Source organism: Mugil cephalus, chromosome 13 (assembly GCF_022458985.1).
Source record: "Mugil cephalus isolate CIBA_MC_2020 chromosome 13, CIBA_Mcephalus_1.1, whole genome shotgun sequence".
Lineage (NCBI taxonomy): Eukaryota > Metazoa > Chordata > Actinopteri > Mugiliformes > Mugilidae > Mugil > Mugil cephalus.
In genome coordinates this window covers 11,970,169-11,985,880 of record NC_061782.1, presented here as the reverse complement: position 1 = coordinate 11,985,880, position 15,712 = coordinate 11,970,169, and the positions used below count along the sequence as shown (strand labels likewise).

At 41.4% G+C, this 15,712-nt stretch overlaps 1 protein-coding gene across 24 annotated transcripts in view; it reads right to left on the bottom strand.

Moving 5' to 3' along the window:
* The window catches only part of dst (dystonin), a 95,329-nt gene extending 80,902 nt beyond the window's left edge, over positions 1 to 14,427 (bottom strand). For 10 of the 24 annotated variants that reach the window (XM_047603878.1, XM_047603884.1, XM_047603880.1 and 7 more), the window contains exons 1-4: positions 14,179 to 14,427; positions 13,811 to 13,842; positions 12,390 to 12,578; positions 9,138 to 9,351 (exon numbers count right to left, since the gene is read on the bottom strand). In XM_047603878.1, coding sequence (XP_047459834.1) covers positions 9,138 to 9,351; positions 12,390 to 12,578; positions 13,811 to 13,842; positions 14,179 to 14,359 — 616 coding nt within the window. In that variant the 5' untranslated portion in view covers positions 14,360 to 14,427. The other 14 variants (XM_047603885.1, XM_047603888.1, XM_047603892.1 and 11 more) reach the window with 6 other exon arrangements.
* Between the last annotated feature and the right edge of the window lie 1,285 nt (positions 14,428 to 15,712).

The window sequence follows — 15,712 nt, the reverse complement described above, 5'->3', positions numbered from 1 at the left end:
TAAAACGCAAATCACCACATCAGTATGTAATGATCTGACACCATATATCTCTGACTGAACTGGCTCTGCAAAGGCAAAATTGTCACCTTAGAAAAAACAACACTGACAGGACATGAGTCATTGAAATAATTCAGCCTCCTAGAGTAGACTTACTTCCTCATAAATCCAAAACGAAATGCTCACCTAAAGCCATGCAATATTTCATCGGGATGATTAATGTGCAAAACACTTGTTTTCCATCATTTGTTATTAAAACGCTCAAAGAAATCCATCACGATAAGTCAGTCCACATCAAAGCTTTGGTGCGTCACAGGATTTTTTTGATTTAGACCACAAAATGTGTTCTGCAGTGGCTCTGTGTGAAGCTAAATGTGGTGCGCTGAGCAAAATGCTAACATCAGGAAGCTAACATGCCTGCTAACATGGAGACGTTTAGAGGGTACAACGCTGATCATGTTCAGCTTTGAATGCGTAACTCACTAGCATGCTAACATTCACTGAATAGTGGTGATTTATGTGGCGGTGACACGATATGAATGGTATATCTGTATCTGTAGCATGTGGGAATACCACAGTTCCTGAGACCACACAACAACAATCAGCCTGTGGTTCACATAGTAGAGGAGGAAACTGTGTTCCATCTGTTCAGCAACTTAAAGCAGCTTAAAAAGTAGCACCCTCTTCTGTGTTGTGCTGTGGTGTGGAGGCAGCACAAAGAAGAGGGACACCTCACGGTTGGACAAACTGATACACAAGGTGGGCCTGTGTGGTAGGAGATCTGTCTATCTATCTATGTATGTATCCATCCATCTTCAAGAACTAGGGACAAATGCTGATAGCATGTTGCTTCTGTCTGTACAAAAAAGCCAGCTAGCATAAACTGTTTGTGTCTGTGTGAAAGGAAAGTCTTTAGTTGATTAGGCACTTATATATATATACACACACACAAACACACACACACACATATATATATATTTTTTTTTTATTTTCCCCCACAAATTTAAATTTCTTCAAATATGCATTAACATGAATCCAACATATTTTAGTAAAGGGATAAGGGATAGCTTAATGCTGAATGCAAAATAATAATAATAATAATGTGTAGATTGAACATGTTGAATTGGGAGAAATAAAGCTGTCGTTGGGGTCCAACTAATGGCAGTCGTGTAGGACACACTTAAAAATGTGGACAGCAGATTCTCACCAAGGACCACAAAACAGCTTAGTGAGTCCCTGTCCAAACATAGTAGTAGTTAACAATTTAGGGTCCCACATTAGAGTATAGCTGCCTATTGACAACCACTGATGGGTTTTAATGGTAATGTCATAAACATGGCCTCGGACGGGTAGGTGATGCAAACTCCAGGACTGTGATCGAGAGGGGGAAACTCGAAGATGCATTTCTGCCATTCTTTGTCAGTGAGAATACTGCAGTCAGTTTTCTCAGAAGGGTAGGGCAGCGTCAGAGGTATGCGACTGGAACGGTTCAGAAACTGCAACAGGTTGCCAAGCCTTCCGAGCAGCCCTTCCTGTCAGCCTTTGCCTGTTCTGACACTTAAGTAAAGAAAATAAAACCAAGCATACGTGCAAAGACTCCTTGTTTGAGTTGTGTAGTGGGGAGCTTTGCGAGATGAGTGTTTTTCAAAACACTGGGTGTTTACTTGTTGGGCGCTTCAAGTTTACAAAAAGTGAGGCAAGCTAAACAAACTATTGCACATCTAGTGTTCGTATCAACGCCAGAAACCAACTGGCACACAGTAAACAGTATTTTCCCTCACTTCAAAATAAAAGCACTGTCCATTATAAAACTGAATTATTATCATTAGCAGGCTAAAACAAACTCCATTGTCATTTTTTTGAAATTATACAATGTCTTCTGACAGACATAGCTCTGTGTACTAGCAAGTGAAGGTGAACTGTTGTATGATCCCTAATGAAATGGAAATGACTGGTGAAGGTGAAGCTGGCAAAGTGACCTCAGGCGCAACAGCAGCACTCAGGAAAGTCAGGGAGGTGTTAATGAAAGCTTATGGGACATTAATACACACTTATTGTGCTAGCACACAGACACAGACACAGACACAGACATGGACACACAGTTGCCAACAATCCAGTTCCAGCCTGCATATGTGCAACAGCTGCAACTGCCACACTGAAGTGAGGATTTTTTGCATATGAGGAACTAAATTTTCCTTATCCTTATTAAATATCAATAAAATGAAGAGCAAAAACTGATGCTAAGACATTGGAAAAATAATGATGTGAAGGTTTACGATATTTTTTTCAAAATCATCCGGGACATCGAGTGGCACAAGCTGAACGGTTTTGCTCATCTCATACGCACATGACAAAAGAGCTGCTAGGAGGGACAACTGTGATAATTCAGGAGAGGATTCTTTAACTAATTGAGATTTTAAAGCTCCGGAGGCAGCGAGTGTAACACAAACACCGTGCATGGTAACAACGTATGCCTACAGTCTACAGTCCCTGTCCCAGTCCACGTTTGTCCTCGCTGTTGGTCTTTCTTCTAAAAGTTCTAATTTGGTCGAATCATCAGAAATGTTTGTATATTCCATTTCATCCTCCCCAACACAGAGAACGGTGAATCCATTAAACTTACATTCGCGACTCTAGTTTTTATTCCAAGTTTCCGTGGTTCCATGGCCTTTCCCCTGTTTAGCTCAGGAGGACATCATTGCTGGTTGATGTAAACACATCATTATCAGTGAGCCAGAGAGGGAGGCTTACCGCGAACGTCATATTCAAAAGTCTGGTACACAGACATCAGCCTTAATCAGGACTGAATAAACCCATGTAAACAGAGGTTCATTTCATAGGTTCCTATTCTCAAATGTCTAAAAATCATCAACAACATGGTTATTTTGTGAAAAAATTACAATATAAAATCAAGACATTTAGTACGGTGTAGGCCATTGCTACCTGCCATAATAGCTTCAGTACTCCTCTGTGTTTAACTGTGCAGCAATTCATTAAAACAAGCCCCCTTTACCTTCAACATAAACTCTTTTTGACTCCTTCAATTTGTCACCGGTGCGTATTTTCAAACTTCTCTCATTACCTACTAATCAATGGGGGAAAAAAATCAAATTTGAATCCCATGCTGTTGTAATTTTCTGAAGTTACGCAACCCATGAGGTAATTCACACAAGCCTTTAAAGCCAGGGGCTTCTTAATGTAGGTGTAGCAAAAAGCGAGAACAAATGGATCGGCTCATGCCTTGGCCATCTATGAATAAGGATTAGAAAAAAAAAAAGGAAATCTGTTTCCTTCTGCTAATATGGGATTGCTTCCCAGCATCTGCTGCATTCAGGGGAGAAGGGTGGCGCGTCTACGGAGGGAGAGGAACGGCTACAGAGCATGAGTCAGAGGTGGGACAGGCATGCTCACAAGATGATCTCATGTAAGAGCTGCGGAATGAGTTTCAGTCATGCCGGTCTTCACATCACCATGACAGCATATAAATATAACAGAGAGCATGCATCGGGCTCGGGCATCCGACTGCAGTATTCCAAATAATTTCCTGGACGATATGTGAAGAATTCTTTTTTTGGCAATGTGCGCTATTCTAGGACAATGCATGTACAGCTCATCTGTAAATGGTTATTTAAACGTGATACATAATTAAAGACGAAAAGAAATGCACTAATGGGGACATAACAGTAATGGAGGTCTGTGCTCCTGTGCTGGTTTGGATTACATTTATTGATTGGATCGGCGAACAGCTTAGAAACAAGAACGATACTATGTCCGAGTACACGGCACAGCACACTCTCTGATTAATTCTAAGTGTATTTATTTTTAATATTTTAAAATAAAATACGAAATGATCGATAACGACAGCAAAACAATTGGAAAATTCAGCCGGCCTCCGCCTGCAGAGAACAAGCGGTCGGGTGCAACTTGTAAAATGAAACCAGGAGTAAGTGAAGCCAAATCACTTCCTGCTAGATGCTATAGTGAGATTACAGGGATGGAATCAGAAACCGATCCAAAAATCTAATGTCCTTAATAAACCACGAGCACCATAAATTCTGCCTGGAGTATCTGGGAAACTCTGGATAATTTGATCGGCTCGCGACTACTCGATCTCACTCATATAATGTTCACATTTTTGCTGAACCCACTCCACCGTATATGTGCTGTGTAATTGTGCAGCTGTCACACGTATCGCAAGCAAGCCAAACCTTTGCCTCTTTAGAGCATGGAAAGTGACTGGCTGGCAGACATTCAATATAAACTCTGACTAATGAGCTTATGTAGTTTAAACGTTTCTACCATAATGAAATCAAGTTAATTTAAACCCATGAAACCTTGTCCCTGCTGTGTGGGAACTGTACGTCCAAGTTGGTTGGCGTGCATGCAGTTTAGATGAACACAGATCATATAAACGTGTCTTCTTATTCTTTAAATCTTAATGAAACGCCAAAAAAAAATTTAAAAAAGTGTCCCCGCAATCAACATGACACGTGAACAAGTCTCTGAAAGTCGGATGCTGCTTCCATAAAAAACAAAGTGTCTTTGTACGGTAGCAGACGGCCTGTGTGTGCGCGTGTGTGTGTGTGTGTGCCACTAGGCCGTTTGAATGTGATGAGTGGGCTGCTGACATAGAGCAGAGGGGTTGGGCTGGGTAAGGCAGAGGAGGGTGGACAAAGGCAATGACTGTGCAAAAAAAGAAAAAAACAACACAATGCTCTCACACTCCCCACTGTGTCAGATCATAAAAGGCGATGAGAATGTTTGACGGGGGGCTACTTTGATAATTACGTGGTGTGTTTATGTGTCAGCAGCAGTCCAGCAAGTCTTAATGAAGACTGCAGCGATCCACAGACACACGGGCCACACCCTGCTATAAAACCGAACGCAGCATCCGCTTCCTGAAGACGGCTTAATTTATGTGTATGGACGTCTTACAAAACAAAAAAAAAAAGATTAAAAAAAAGATCATGATATAAAATTGGCTTAATGAATGTAATGATGCGTATGTATCCGGATAGGGACTCATTTTCTAGCGGGCTGCAACCGTTACTTTATATATCTCAAGGGAAATTTGGTTCTCTTTATTTTTAGGACATACAGAATAATCAAAAAGCCATTTTAGGATTAAAAAAAAAAACACTTTTTCCTAAAAAAAAAAAAGACAATTTGTTTGCAAGCCTCAATAAAAACTACTGAAAAATGTCTGTGTATGCGTTTGAACACAGAAAAAAAGGTCATTAGCTTGGTGCAAAATTGAACTTTTCAAGGTAAAACGCTCTGATTTCCTCCTCTGAGAATATACCGTACTCCCACCCTACTCAAACCTTTTCAACCATATGGCATTTCCCAAACAGAACAGACCAACTGAACCACCAAATGTCTAATCCATTAAATCTTTCCTGATGACAGAGGGTGATCAACCGTTGAGAAACCCCAATGGCCTCTTCACGGTGACAGCCTACCAAGCAGGCTCTGCTAGAACAACGTGATCCCGCGCAGCCGCTGCCCAGTGCCATTGACTGCTCCGTGTGTCTCGGGAAACCATGTCTTTAACTCATTCCTCCACTATATAGTCTTTTGTCCGCAAAGCCTGCATTGAATTTCAGCTCAGCCAAAGGCAACTCCTCTGCTAACCGTGTTATTAACTCTAATACCTAATTACCATGCCATTCTTACAGCTGGAGCAGCAACAACTACACGTAGGCTCCCAGACAATGGCAACTTATATGCAAAGTCCTGAACTCAGCAGTTCTTTGAAACATAGTCCAGAACAGTAGGCATGTGACTGTGAAATGTATGTCTAATCGCTACAATAAAACCTGGGTATCTTTGTCTCTATTTTCATGATGTGAAAGCCAACGTTATCTCAGGTGATTGATGAACAAAGCCAGACATCTACCTAAACCACTGCAGATGAGAAGTCATTCAAGTTCTATATCTTGATTTAGGGGAAAGAAGCAAACAAACAAATAAAACAAACAAAACAGCCTTCTACTTTATTTTGAGGCCTGCTCTTGTGTTTACTTGTGTGTTTGCTTGGGTAGTGTTGGTGATTTCGCTATTAATGTGTCCCTTTGATACTCTAAGCATCACATGCGCAGAAGCTCGAGGCTCCGGTTGAACACAAATGACAGCAAATAAAACTAGAGCAACGATAAAAGAAAAATGGGATTTTTTTTCCCCAGCAACCTACAAAATAATGTCTTGGCTGTGGAGAAAAGAACGACAAAGGCACACAAAGATTGGCAACAACTTAGTGATACATTACTCTGATATATCACAAACTCAGATACTATTCACTGTTTGCAACGGACAAGCTGCTTTTTTTTTTTTTGCAATTTCTTTTGTGGAAATCCGTCTCCAGCGTCCTCAACAGCTTGACAAAGGAGACGTGAAGTTGTTATAGACTGCTTCCTCTCTCCTCGACTGACCCCTAGTAAATAAATGTTGAAAATTCTTCTGCTCGAACAGCTGGAACATTTTATTCCGCCACGAGGAGCTGGGTATAAACAGAGGAGGTGGAACAGTTGGTTCTAGGTGAGTTTGCAATGAGAAATTACTTGCTGCCAGTTGGCAAACTTTAAGCATTTAACCAGAATCAATCTGTAGTTAGGACGTCTTTACGGAACAATACTGATGGATAAAAGAAGGCGCTCTTGTGTAGTCAATTTTACTTGATTAAAAAAAATATTAAAGAAAGTAAAAACAGTCCTGTGACTGATGACAATGCTTCAATAAACTGCTAGATTATTGTTAGAACTGATTAAGAAACCATAAAAACGGCTTACCCCTCTTTGAGAAGTTCATTGTTTGCTGCTGGTGTGGAGTCAAATATCCGCTCTAATAAATATGGTGCATGTAAAAACTGATCTTAGACTGGCTGTGGTAGCTGCAAACAGGCAATTATAAGTGGGCTTGTTGTCTGTCACAGCTCCTCCGCCTGAAGACAACTAATGATGCTTCATCATATGATCCCATTAGAGTCCAGTCAGGCCGCTTAAACCTTATACCACAGCTGACTGACCCTGCCGGCTAAAATACTCAACAGCTGAGAGAGGGAGAGAGCACACTCGGGGCAGGCATTCAGTACACGGTATTACTGGTATATTTATTGTTCTGTTGTTGTCTTTTTCCTCGAGAGAAAGTGGAAACGCAAGAGTTAAACGCGCCGCTGTCAGTTTGAATTCAGCTCCACTGGACCTCAGCAGGCCTGAGAACGCACGTGAGCGGTTCTGTCTGGCGGTAGCTGTCACAGAGACGCTGAATGGAGCCGACCTCTTATGTTGTGTGTGATGGATTTTTCTAATCGATGAAATGGACCCAAAAGGAGCAGCGGCACAAAGTGACATGAGCTACTGATGGGAGCTGACGCCCTATCCTGCTATGTCATTGTCCTGACACATTAATTAATAATACTGAGATCATCCTAAATCATAAAGAGGGAATATATTTGTGAAAGCATGATTTAATCAAACTACAGAGCTGATTCCTTTGTTTGCACCTTTTAATTTTACATTGTAGACTGACTTGATTAAGAATTTTAGCCATAGTCCACTCAAATAAAAGGCAAACAATGAAATAAATCTGTAATTTCACTATTAAATATAACCACAAAAATCTTATAACACAGCTTCTGTTTCAGCTACTAATAATTCAGCCTTAATGTGATGTCATGCAGGAAATATTCCCATTTTTCCACAGCAGGGATAAAGACACTGAGACCAGCCAGTCACCAGAGAGAACGAGAGAGAGGGGGCAGGCTGACATTTATTGAACTGTCAAGACGCAAACAGGCGATTTCTTCATCGCCCCAAAAGCCTAAAAGTAACCAATCAACTCTGCTCCTACCTTTGTATTTTTCCAATACATCTTCATAAGCTTGGAGGTATTCCTGTTCGTCCGAAAGCGCATAAGCCTGTGGTGCGTACTGAGCCATAACCCGGGCTTCTCAAACTGGACATTCACCAGCGACGGACAGGGACACGGCGTGTATGTGTGCGTGTTAGTGTGTGTGCATGTGTGTGTGTGCATGTGTGTGTGCTGAGGACTCAAGAGTGATCGGCGCTGTTGTTGTACGAAAGGAAACGCCCTACATCCCTCCCTTGTCTGCGCCCTGACCAATAGGCGGCACTTCCTTTCCGGAGTGCGCTGATTGATAGGAAGGACTGCCGGACGCACGGCGCTGTAAAAAATGTTCGTCTTAACAATACATTTAGCCCACATAAAACAGAATTGTCAGATATTATGATCTTATAATCACCACATGTGCATATGTATTGATGAATATAACCTCATCGGTGCGCTCAAATGTTTAAAATCTAATTAAAACTGGGCTGATATTAATTGTTCATTTTTTACAGTGTGCACAAAAAAAGCAGGCGCTCAGTGACGCCTCGTATCACTGACCACGTACTTTGTCATTCATGCCCATCTCCCATAGACTTCCAGCAACACTCAGGCTGACTGAACTACAGTTTAGTCTGATATCCTCTCGGCCGTCACTATGGTGACACCTAGATTCCCGGAAGCAGTCAGCTTTCATATAACATTTTAACGCACAACACTGGACATCTGACGCACAATGGGGCAATTGGACGGGGATTTTATGATGTCAACGTGTCAAAGTATCATTATAAAACACTTAAGTGATATGAATCCACGTTATCGGGAGTGAAAACAATCAAGAGTCCATGTCATGAGAACATAAATTATCCTACATTTACTGTTTTAATCCGCTAACCTGTTTTTAATCACTTGTTTCTGGGAATGCTGCGCTTGTTTAGATATGTGTGACTGAATAATGCAAATGAAAACAATGTGGATAAACGAGAAGAGAGAGGGGGGGAAAATCCAAAACAATATATATATAGATATATCCAATATATCTAAACCTTTCAGTACATTTTACAGGGCCACATCCACGATATGAGCAGACCAAAATACCATCACATGTGGCACACATTCACGTGACTACCATGTTTGTGTCCCCCAAATAAAACTGGGGAGTTAAAACGGGAATGAATCTACCCCGGTAACTCGTTATTTTAATTCCCGTATGCGCCACATAGCTTATCACATCAGGTGTTTGTTTTGTTCTCGGTACTGTCTGATAACTTGACAACAAGGAGACTGCCGCTCACCTGCGATCCTGAGCACGGCTCTCTCAGCCGGATCCAGCACGGATCCTCCCTGGATCTTCCTCTTGGACCGCTCGTGTCTGGGCAGGTTCCAGGGTAAAGTGTCTCCAGGTGCCGGTGATGCAGATCCAGATTTAATGCTGAAATCATCCTCGTCCGAGAAATCCGCCGAGGAAGACATGGAGCAGTGCAGGGAAGGGTTCCCCGAACTGGAGCTCTGCGAGACAAAAGAAAACGAGGATAAAGAAAAAAAAATGCTTCATCACACACACACATACACAGCCTAAATGAATCAGAACACAGCTCGCTTAAATCGCGTTTTTCCTCTCACCATCGCGGGTTAAGGTGCGTTAAGTGCGCGCTTGCTAGGTGTAAGGACAAGTGAAACGAGACACCAGCTCGCAATAACACAAAACAATAAAAGATTGAGCCAAATAAAAGCAATGTGAAAATCAATAGTATCTGGCTCCCCCGCCAGGTCAACAATAAGACTTACCACTGTATACATGGAGACTTGTCAGCTGGAAGAAGGAGAAGGAAAAAAAAAATACACACACACACAAAATCCTATTTGGGGGGGTAAACAGCTCCCACCCTTCAGTCACATATTTCAAAGGGTGCCACGCCCTTTGAAGGATGCTCCGGCCACGAGTGCGTCCCTTATCGGAGCATTAAGGATGTGAGGTGATGTCAGATCTCCGGAGGGCTGGAGGGATGGTACGCTGTGTGCTGTCGAGAGCAGAGCTGCACCGTGATGGGAGAGCAGACTGCATGTGTCTCCGCGTCATACCCGGTAGCCAACAACAGCAGCACCGACGGCGACGGCGGTGTTAGAGCGCCATCCCTGCACAAAGGTGCTGTCTACGAACAGCCGCCTCAAAAGCGGGGGGTAATGGGAGGACATGGGGTCCCCGCAGATTCTCAAGGCGAAGAGTTCACATTAGATGCACAACATAAACCCAGACTGCATCCACGTTAATGAGACTCTGGACACATGCAACACCGTGGATGTGGTGTTAATCAAGAGAATACAGTAAATAAAAGTGCCGTTTACTCAACAAGGTGGCACTTGTTTTCAGTATTATTAACCTGATCATTTAATCCTTACCAACACCTCAGGATTTATTAATAAACGACAATAAATCAAAAACCAGTGGCACATAGATAATATCATGATTGAGTGAGGCTGTGTTGCAATTTCCTGCTGCACCGTGACACACCTGAGATTGAGCAACAACACAAATAGTCAAACAGAACCAGATGGAGAGGGGCGAGGCGTAAAATACCTACACGATGACATTATATTGCTTAAAGATAACAGTATTTAAGTGGAGCTTATGGTCAGTCTGACAACTTTGGACTCATAAAAAGGAAAACCCAGAACTGCTGTGTGAAATGTAAAAGTGGAGGATGATGTTTCTTGAGAGGATTTCTGGTTTAAAATAGCAGCTGGAGTAATGGGAGTCTGCAGAGCTGAAAGAAGCAGCACGCCGTTAATTATAGCAGCCTTTTCATCGTTGCATCACTTTTCATCAGAAACTTAGCTTAGTGATACAGTGTGTATCGTCTGCTTTCTGCTTATTCGTAACATCTCCTTATTAAAAAGCAGAACAAGAATGGATGATTCGAGGAAAAAGAATGTTTGCTGTGATGAAATAATTATTAGCGCGGGCTGTTATTGGAATAAAATGCATGTTCTGCGGAGATTTCACCTCAAAATGTTTGGATCAAACTCTACAAGGATAACTGATAGTTTCAAGTCACTTAAAGAAAAGCTTATCCTCATAGTGTGACGAGTCAAATAAGGCCTGTTGTGAACCAGACCAATGTGTAAACCCTGTTAAGTAAAGGTAAACGAAACCCAAATCCATATTATAAAATGACCAGGTTCATTTTAGCACTGACCTCAAATCTTCACAAATTGTCATAAAATAAAAACAACATTATATGGCTGACTATGAAGAGAACATACAGTTAGCAGATTCCTTACACTGGTCGGGGTCATATAAAAAAAATCACCAGAAAATACATGAAAATACGGCTTCATGAAGACAACCCAACCGCTCTGGAGCGCTCAATTTGCAGTTTGTTGTATGATGCTCAGATAAACATATCATAAATGATGCATTGTGGGCTGATCTAGGCCAACGCTAGTTTATGCTAAACATTTAATGTCTGCTCACTTGGTGCTCTCGTGGGTCCCAGTAATTTGTGAAACAAATATCTTTTGCCCACTTCCTAGTTAAGCATTTCACCTGCATGACAAACCATTTACTGGATTCTGTTTAACAACAACATAATTGATTTGAAGTATCGCTAAAGTGATGACGTCTTTCCTGACAATCGCAAAAAGTTATTTTGTCTTTCTGTTATCGACAGTGTTGCAACACGACTAACACACAACTAGCAACACGTCTGCACAGATCAATAGGTCACTTTGAACAGTTTGTCAGTGATGGTCATGTCTCTGCAGCATGGGGAGCGGCTGGGTCGTGTTTTTAATATTCAGATGACACAAACACGTTCAGAAACACTCGCAGACTTGGTGGTTTTGGGAATTCCTCTCTCTGGAGTCGGACAAAAGTGTTTGCAGAACAGAAAAGCAGAGCATTAGGAAAAGCAATCCCTTAGGTTCAAGGTCTTAGGTCTTCACCTTTACTTTTAAAGCTGCAAACTCAAACTCGTAGCGTCATTGGAAGATTGCTAGCACAGTCTTGATTCAGCTTATTCACTGGGCAAAAGAAAGATGTGGAAATCATAAAAAAAAAAAAATCTGAAGGCGTGAATTTGTGCTGAGATGACAAAGAGCTGAGTCTGAGTCGAGGACACGTAGTAGCATGCACAACCGTGAGGATTAAGGCAAAAAGACAAGATATTACAGAGCCTCCCAAAGTGGATGATGATGATTTTAAACTATGCAAGCTTCAAATCATTCAAACTGTATTTTCCCCTTAAACGGCTTGATCTACAGAACCTTCTGTTTCTTCTTTGCTAAATGTGTAGGATTGATGCTGGGAGACAAAATATAATACGATCACAGGTTTTGATCTATATTGCATCTTGAGATAAAAGGTAACACCCATTAAGAGACCCTGCTCTAACAGGACACACAGGGATCAAGCTCAGCAGACAAACATCTGCCTTGTGTCTTAATCCTTACAGCTTACTGATGTCCCTGAGGAGGGGAGCAAGGTTAAAAACAGTACCACTTCAACATCAGTCTTAGCTACGGTCAGAGTTAAGGGGGTTACCTACAAGTTTACGTGTAGGGGTGACTTGTACAGACTGGTAAAATTCTGGCGGGACTCTCTTCTTCACTTTGCGTTTTCTTAGAGTTGACGACGTGTCAGGTTCGCTCTCTGGAACCTCGACCAGGCTGGGCTTTTCCTCTGTCACTCGAGCATGTATGCTCCTTCTTGAGTGACGTGGACTGTGCCTGAAGCCCTGGAAACATGAACAAATGTCAAGCTGGCAACAATTCATGCAGTCAGAAGACTTCCCGAGAGAAATCGAGGACGTGAATAATGGTCATGATGCAATCCGTGTCTGTCTAAGAGAGAGAGAGCTGTGACCTCAGATGACCTAGATTTCAGGGACACATGTGTTGGGGACTGATGATATAAACAGTCCAGGAGGAAAAGCAAACTATTCACTGCAGCATGTTGACACAATTTTAAACAATTTCTTTCTTTCTTTCTTTTTCCTATTTTCTTTCTTTCTTTGGATGCTCTATGAATTTCTCTTTAGGAGTTGTTTATTGTGGGCCTTTTTTTGATGGAAAGACATGATGAAGCGTACTGTTTCATAGCATTAAGGCTCTCCAACTATCTCACTGTGTCCTTGGATGTGATACTCAATCCCTACCAGCTACAGTACTGAGTCAGGATTCAATATCCTGTGGTTCAATAATATGACCTACAAAGGAAGGAAGCTTTTGTTTTTGTTATTTTAAAAAATGCAGCAAGACTTCAAATGTTATACAGTGCATTACATGCAGAGGAACTATACGCCATTTTCAGTACATAATGGCTATACTAAAGATTTAATTGAGACATGGAATTAAAACTTTCCATCAACTCCTTTTATTTATCTATTTATTTTTATTAAATTACTGGGAAATCATTTCCCATAGAATACACCAGTGACAGAGCAGTTACTGCTAGGATAGCTCTTACAAGAGGATAACATTTTGATGGATTTTATGCAAGTTACAGATACGGGGCTAATAAGAAAATGTGAATTGTCCAGTTTTATTCTGAAAGCAAAAATGCGTAAAACGGAAACAGGAGCACTGAAGCTTAGCCTGATGCATCCGGACAGCTCTAAACATGATGGCAAATTAGGAGCATCAAACTTAATATATTTCTTACACCTCGGTTTCAAATCACCTCAAAGGAACGAGATACAGACTTGCAACCCCCCCTCAAAGAGTGAAACTGCAAAATCACGTCCATTATTTATTGATAGTCTAACACATGCGCATTGCGCACATCATATTCTTAAAATAGTCATGCAGTCCTCGATTAAAGTACAAAGAAACTGAGTTTTGGATCAAGCATTTATTAATTCACATTTGACAGATGTATCCCGTTTCAGGATTGAACTAAATGAATCCATCTCTCCTCCTAGCTATTGGATGACAATAATAAAACCATAATGTGAAAAGTTCATCCTACCTCTGATCGAAAATGATGCGTTCGGAGCCCAACTACAGGACAGATGACAGATGTTACAATGACATACAATTATCTATCAGCAATCTTCAAGAATAGCATGCCTTGTCACGTATTAGACATATATTAGTTTGAAATATTTTTACTTTAACATTTTTTTTTTCAATCCAGTTAAAGTAACCCCTTAAAAATGTCTTCACGCACATTAACACCTCCGTGAAAGTCATCACAGTCTAAACTGCCTAATGGTCACTGACTGCGCTGTTAGCTACAACAGATAGACTATTACCCATACGGATAGTGAATATAGCTACATTAATGACCAGACATGCTGTCAGGATGAGGAGATGCGGCTGGCCTGCGCCACTCACCGCGGCTCCTGGGTCGTCCGGAGAGCACGGATTTTATTGGATGCTTTCCATTACGAAGCCTGCGATGCCAGCAGCAGAAAAACAAAATTGTCGCAATAGTCCCGAGCAAAAGCAGCAATAATAGCAAAACGCACTGAATACTGTACGGCCTTAGGAGGACCAAAAACGCCGCAGCGATCATTATAAGGCAGATCCGGCGGCAGCCTCGACTTGAGCTGCCTCCTCTCCTGGCGTTATGTCGCTGAAAGCCAGGGAGGAGAATAAAGACTCTCGCTGACACACGTGAAGCATCAAGCAGCGGAAAGCGTAAAGGTTGAAGAGGTACAGCCCAGACTATTGATAACGTTATTGTGAGGTAGTACAATGTATGACTCAGCAGAGACGCAAGTTTTATTTATTTATTTTTGAACAGGGGTAGGGAGAGTCAGCAGATTCGTCCCAGCATCAGTAATCTGCTGCAGAGTGCTCTGCCCAAAAGGATAATGCTGTAACAGTGCATTAACTCATGGAGACATATGGGAGTCAAGTACACCAGAGTAGTTCATGGGAATGCATTTTCATTTTAACCCTGTGATTTAGTTTATTTGCAGGGTTACAACCGCAAAACACAATGCCTGCGTGATACACGTTACTTTTTCCTCGGTGTACCAGATGCTGAAACGAGGCGTGTGCTGCGTATGTGCAGACAACCGGCAGGATCAGGCAGCCAAAGGTGGTCCTGATCCACCGCGGGTTGTTATGTAATTTTTGGATGAGCTCATATCATCTTCCTTTTGTGGGATGAAACACTCGGGCAAACACTGTGACGGTAGAAAACAAAGTTTAATTTGCATTTTGTATTGCGTGTCAAGTGTATACAGGATACATAACAGCCACAGTGTTTGTGTCAGTGTACAGGACATACTGCAGTCTACATTGCAACCGTATATTGCATTCGTCTGTTTACATGATAAAGTATATACAGAGATGGTATGTGACACATTCAGTTCAATAGAGTACAACAATTGTGTCTAATAAAGTGGCCAGGTGTAAACATACACACTTTAGTTTCTCAATGGATGTACACATTTTACAACGTACATTTCATGTTTATGTAATTTGTGCATACATGCAAATTTAGGTCTGTCACACAGACAATCATATACATGACCACATGTAGTTTTTAGCGCTTGTTAAAAAACAGAATACATGAAGCAAAACAGGGGAATGTAGCCAAACACAGTGGCATTTACAGCAATATAGACAACTGTACATAATAAGATATATACAAGTCATACTTTTTTGACACCTGCAGGAGGCTGCTGGTGTTATGTCATCATGTCTCTGGTTCTTCAATAATCCAAATTTGAATCCTGCAATTTTAGCTAATTATCAGGGCACAGTAAAATATAATGCACGAGTCTATAGACATATTTTGAAGTAATTATTCCTATATGCCCAGGCATGTTTTTATAAACGTATAAACATTGCATGTGACTATCAGAGCAATGCACTATATTTCTTCAGTGAGTGGTGGCTAAATCATTGGGTTATA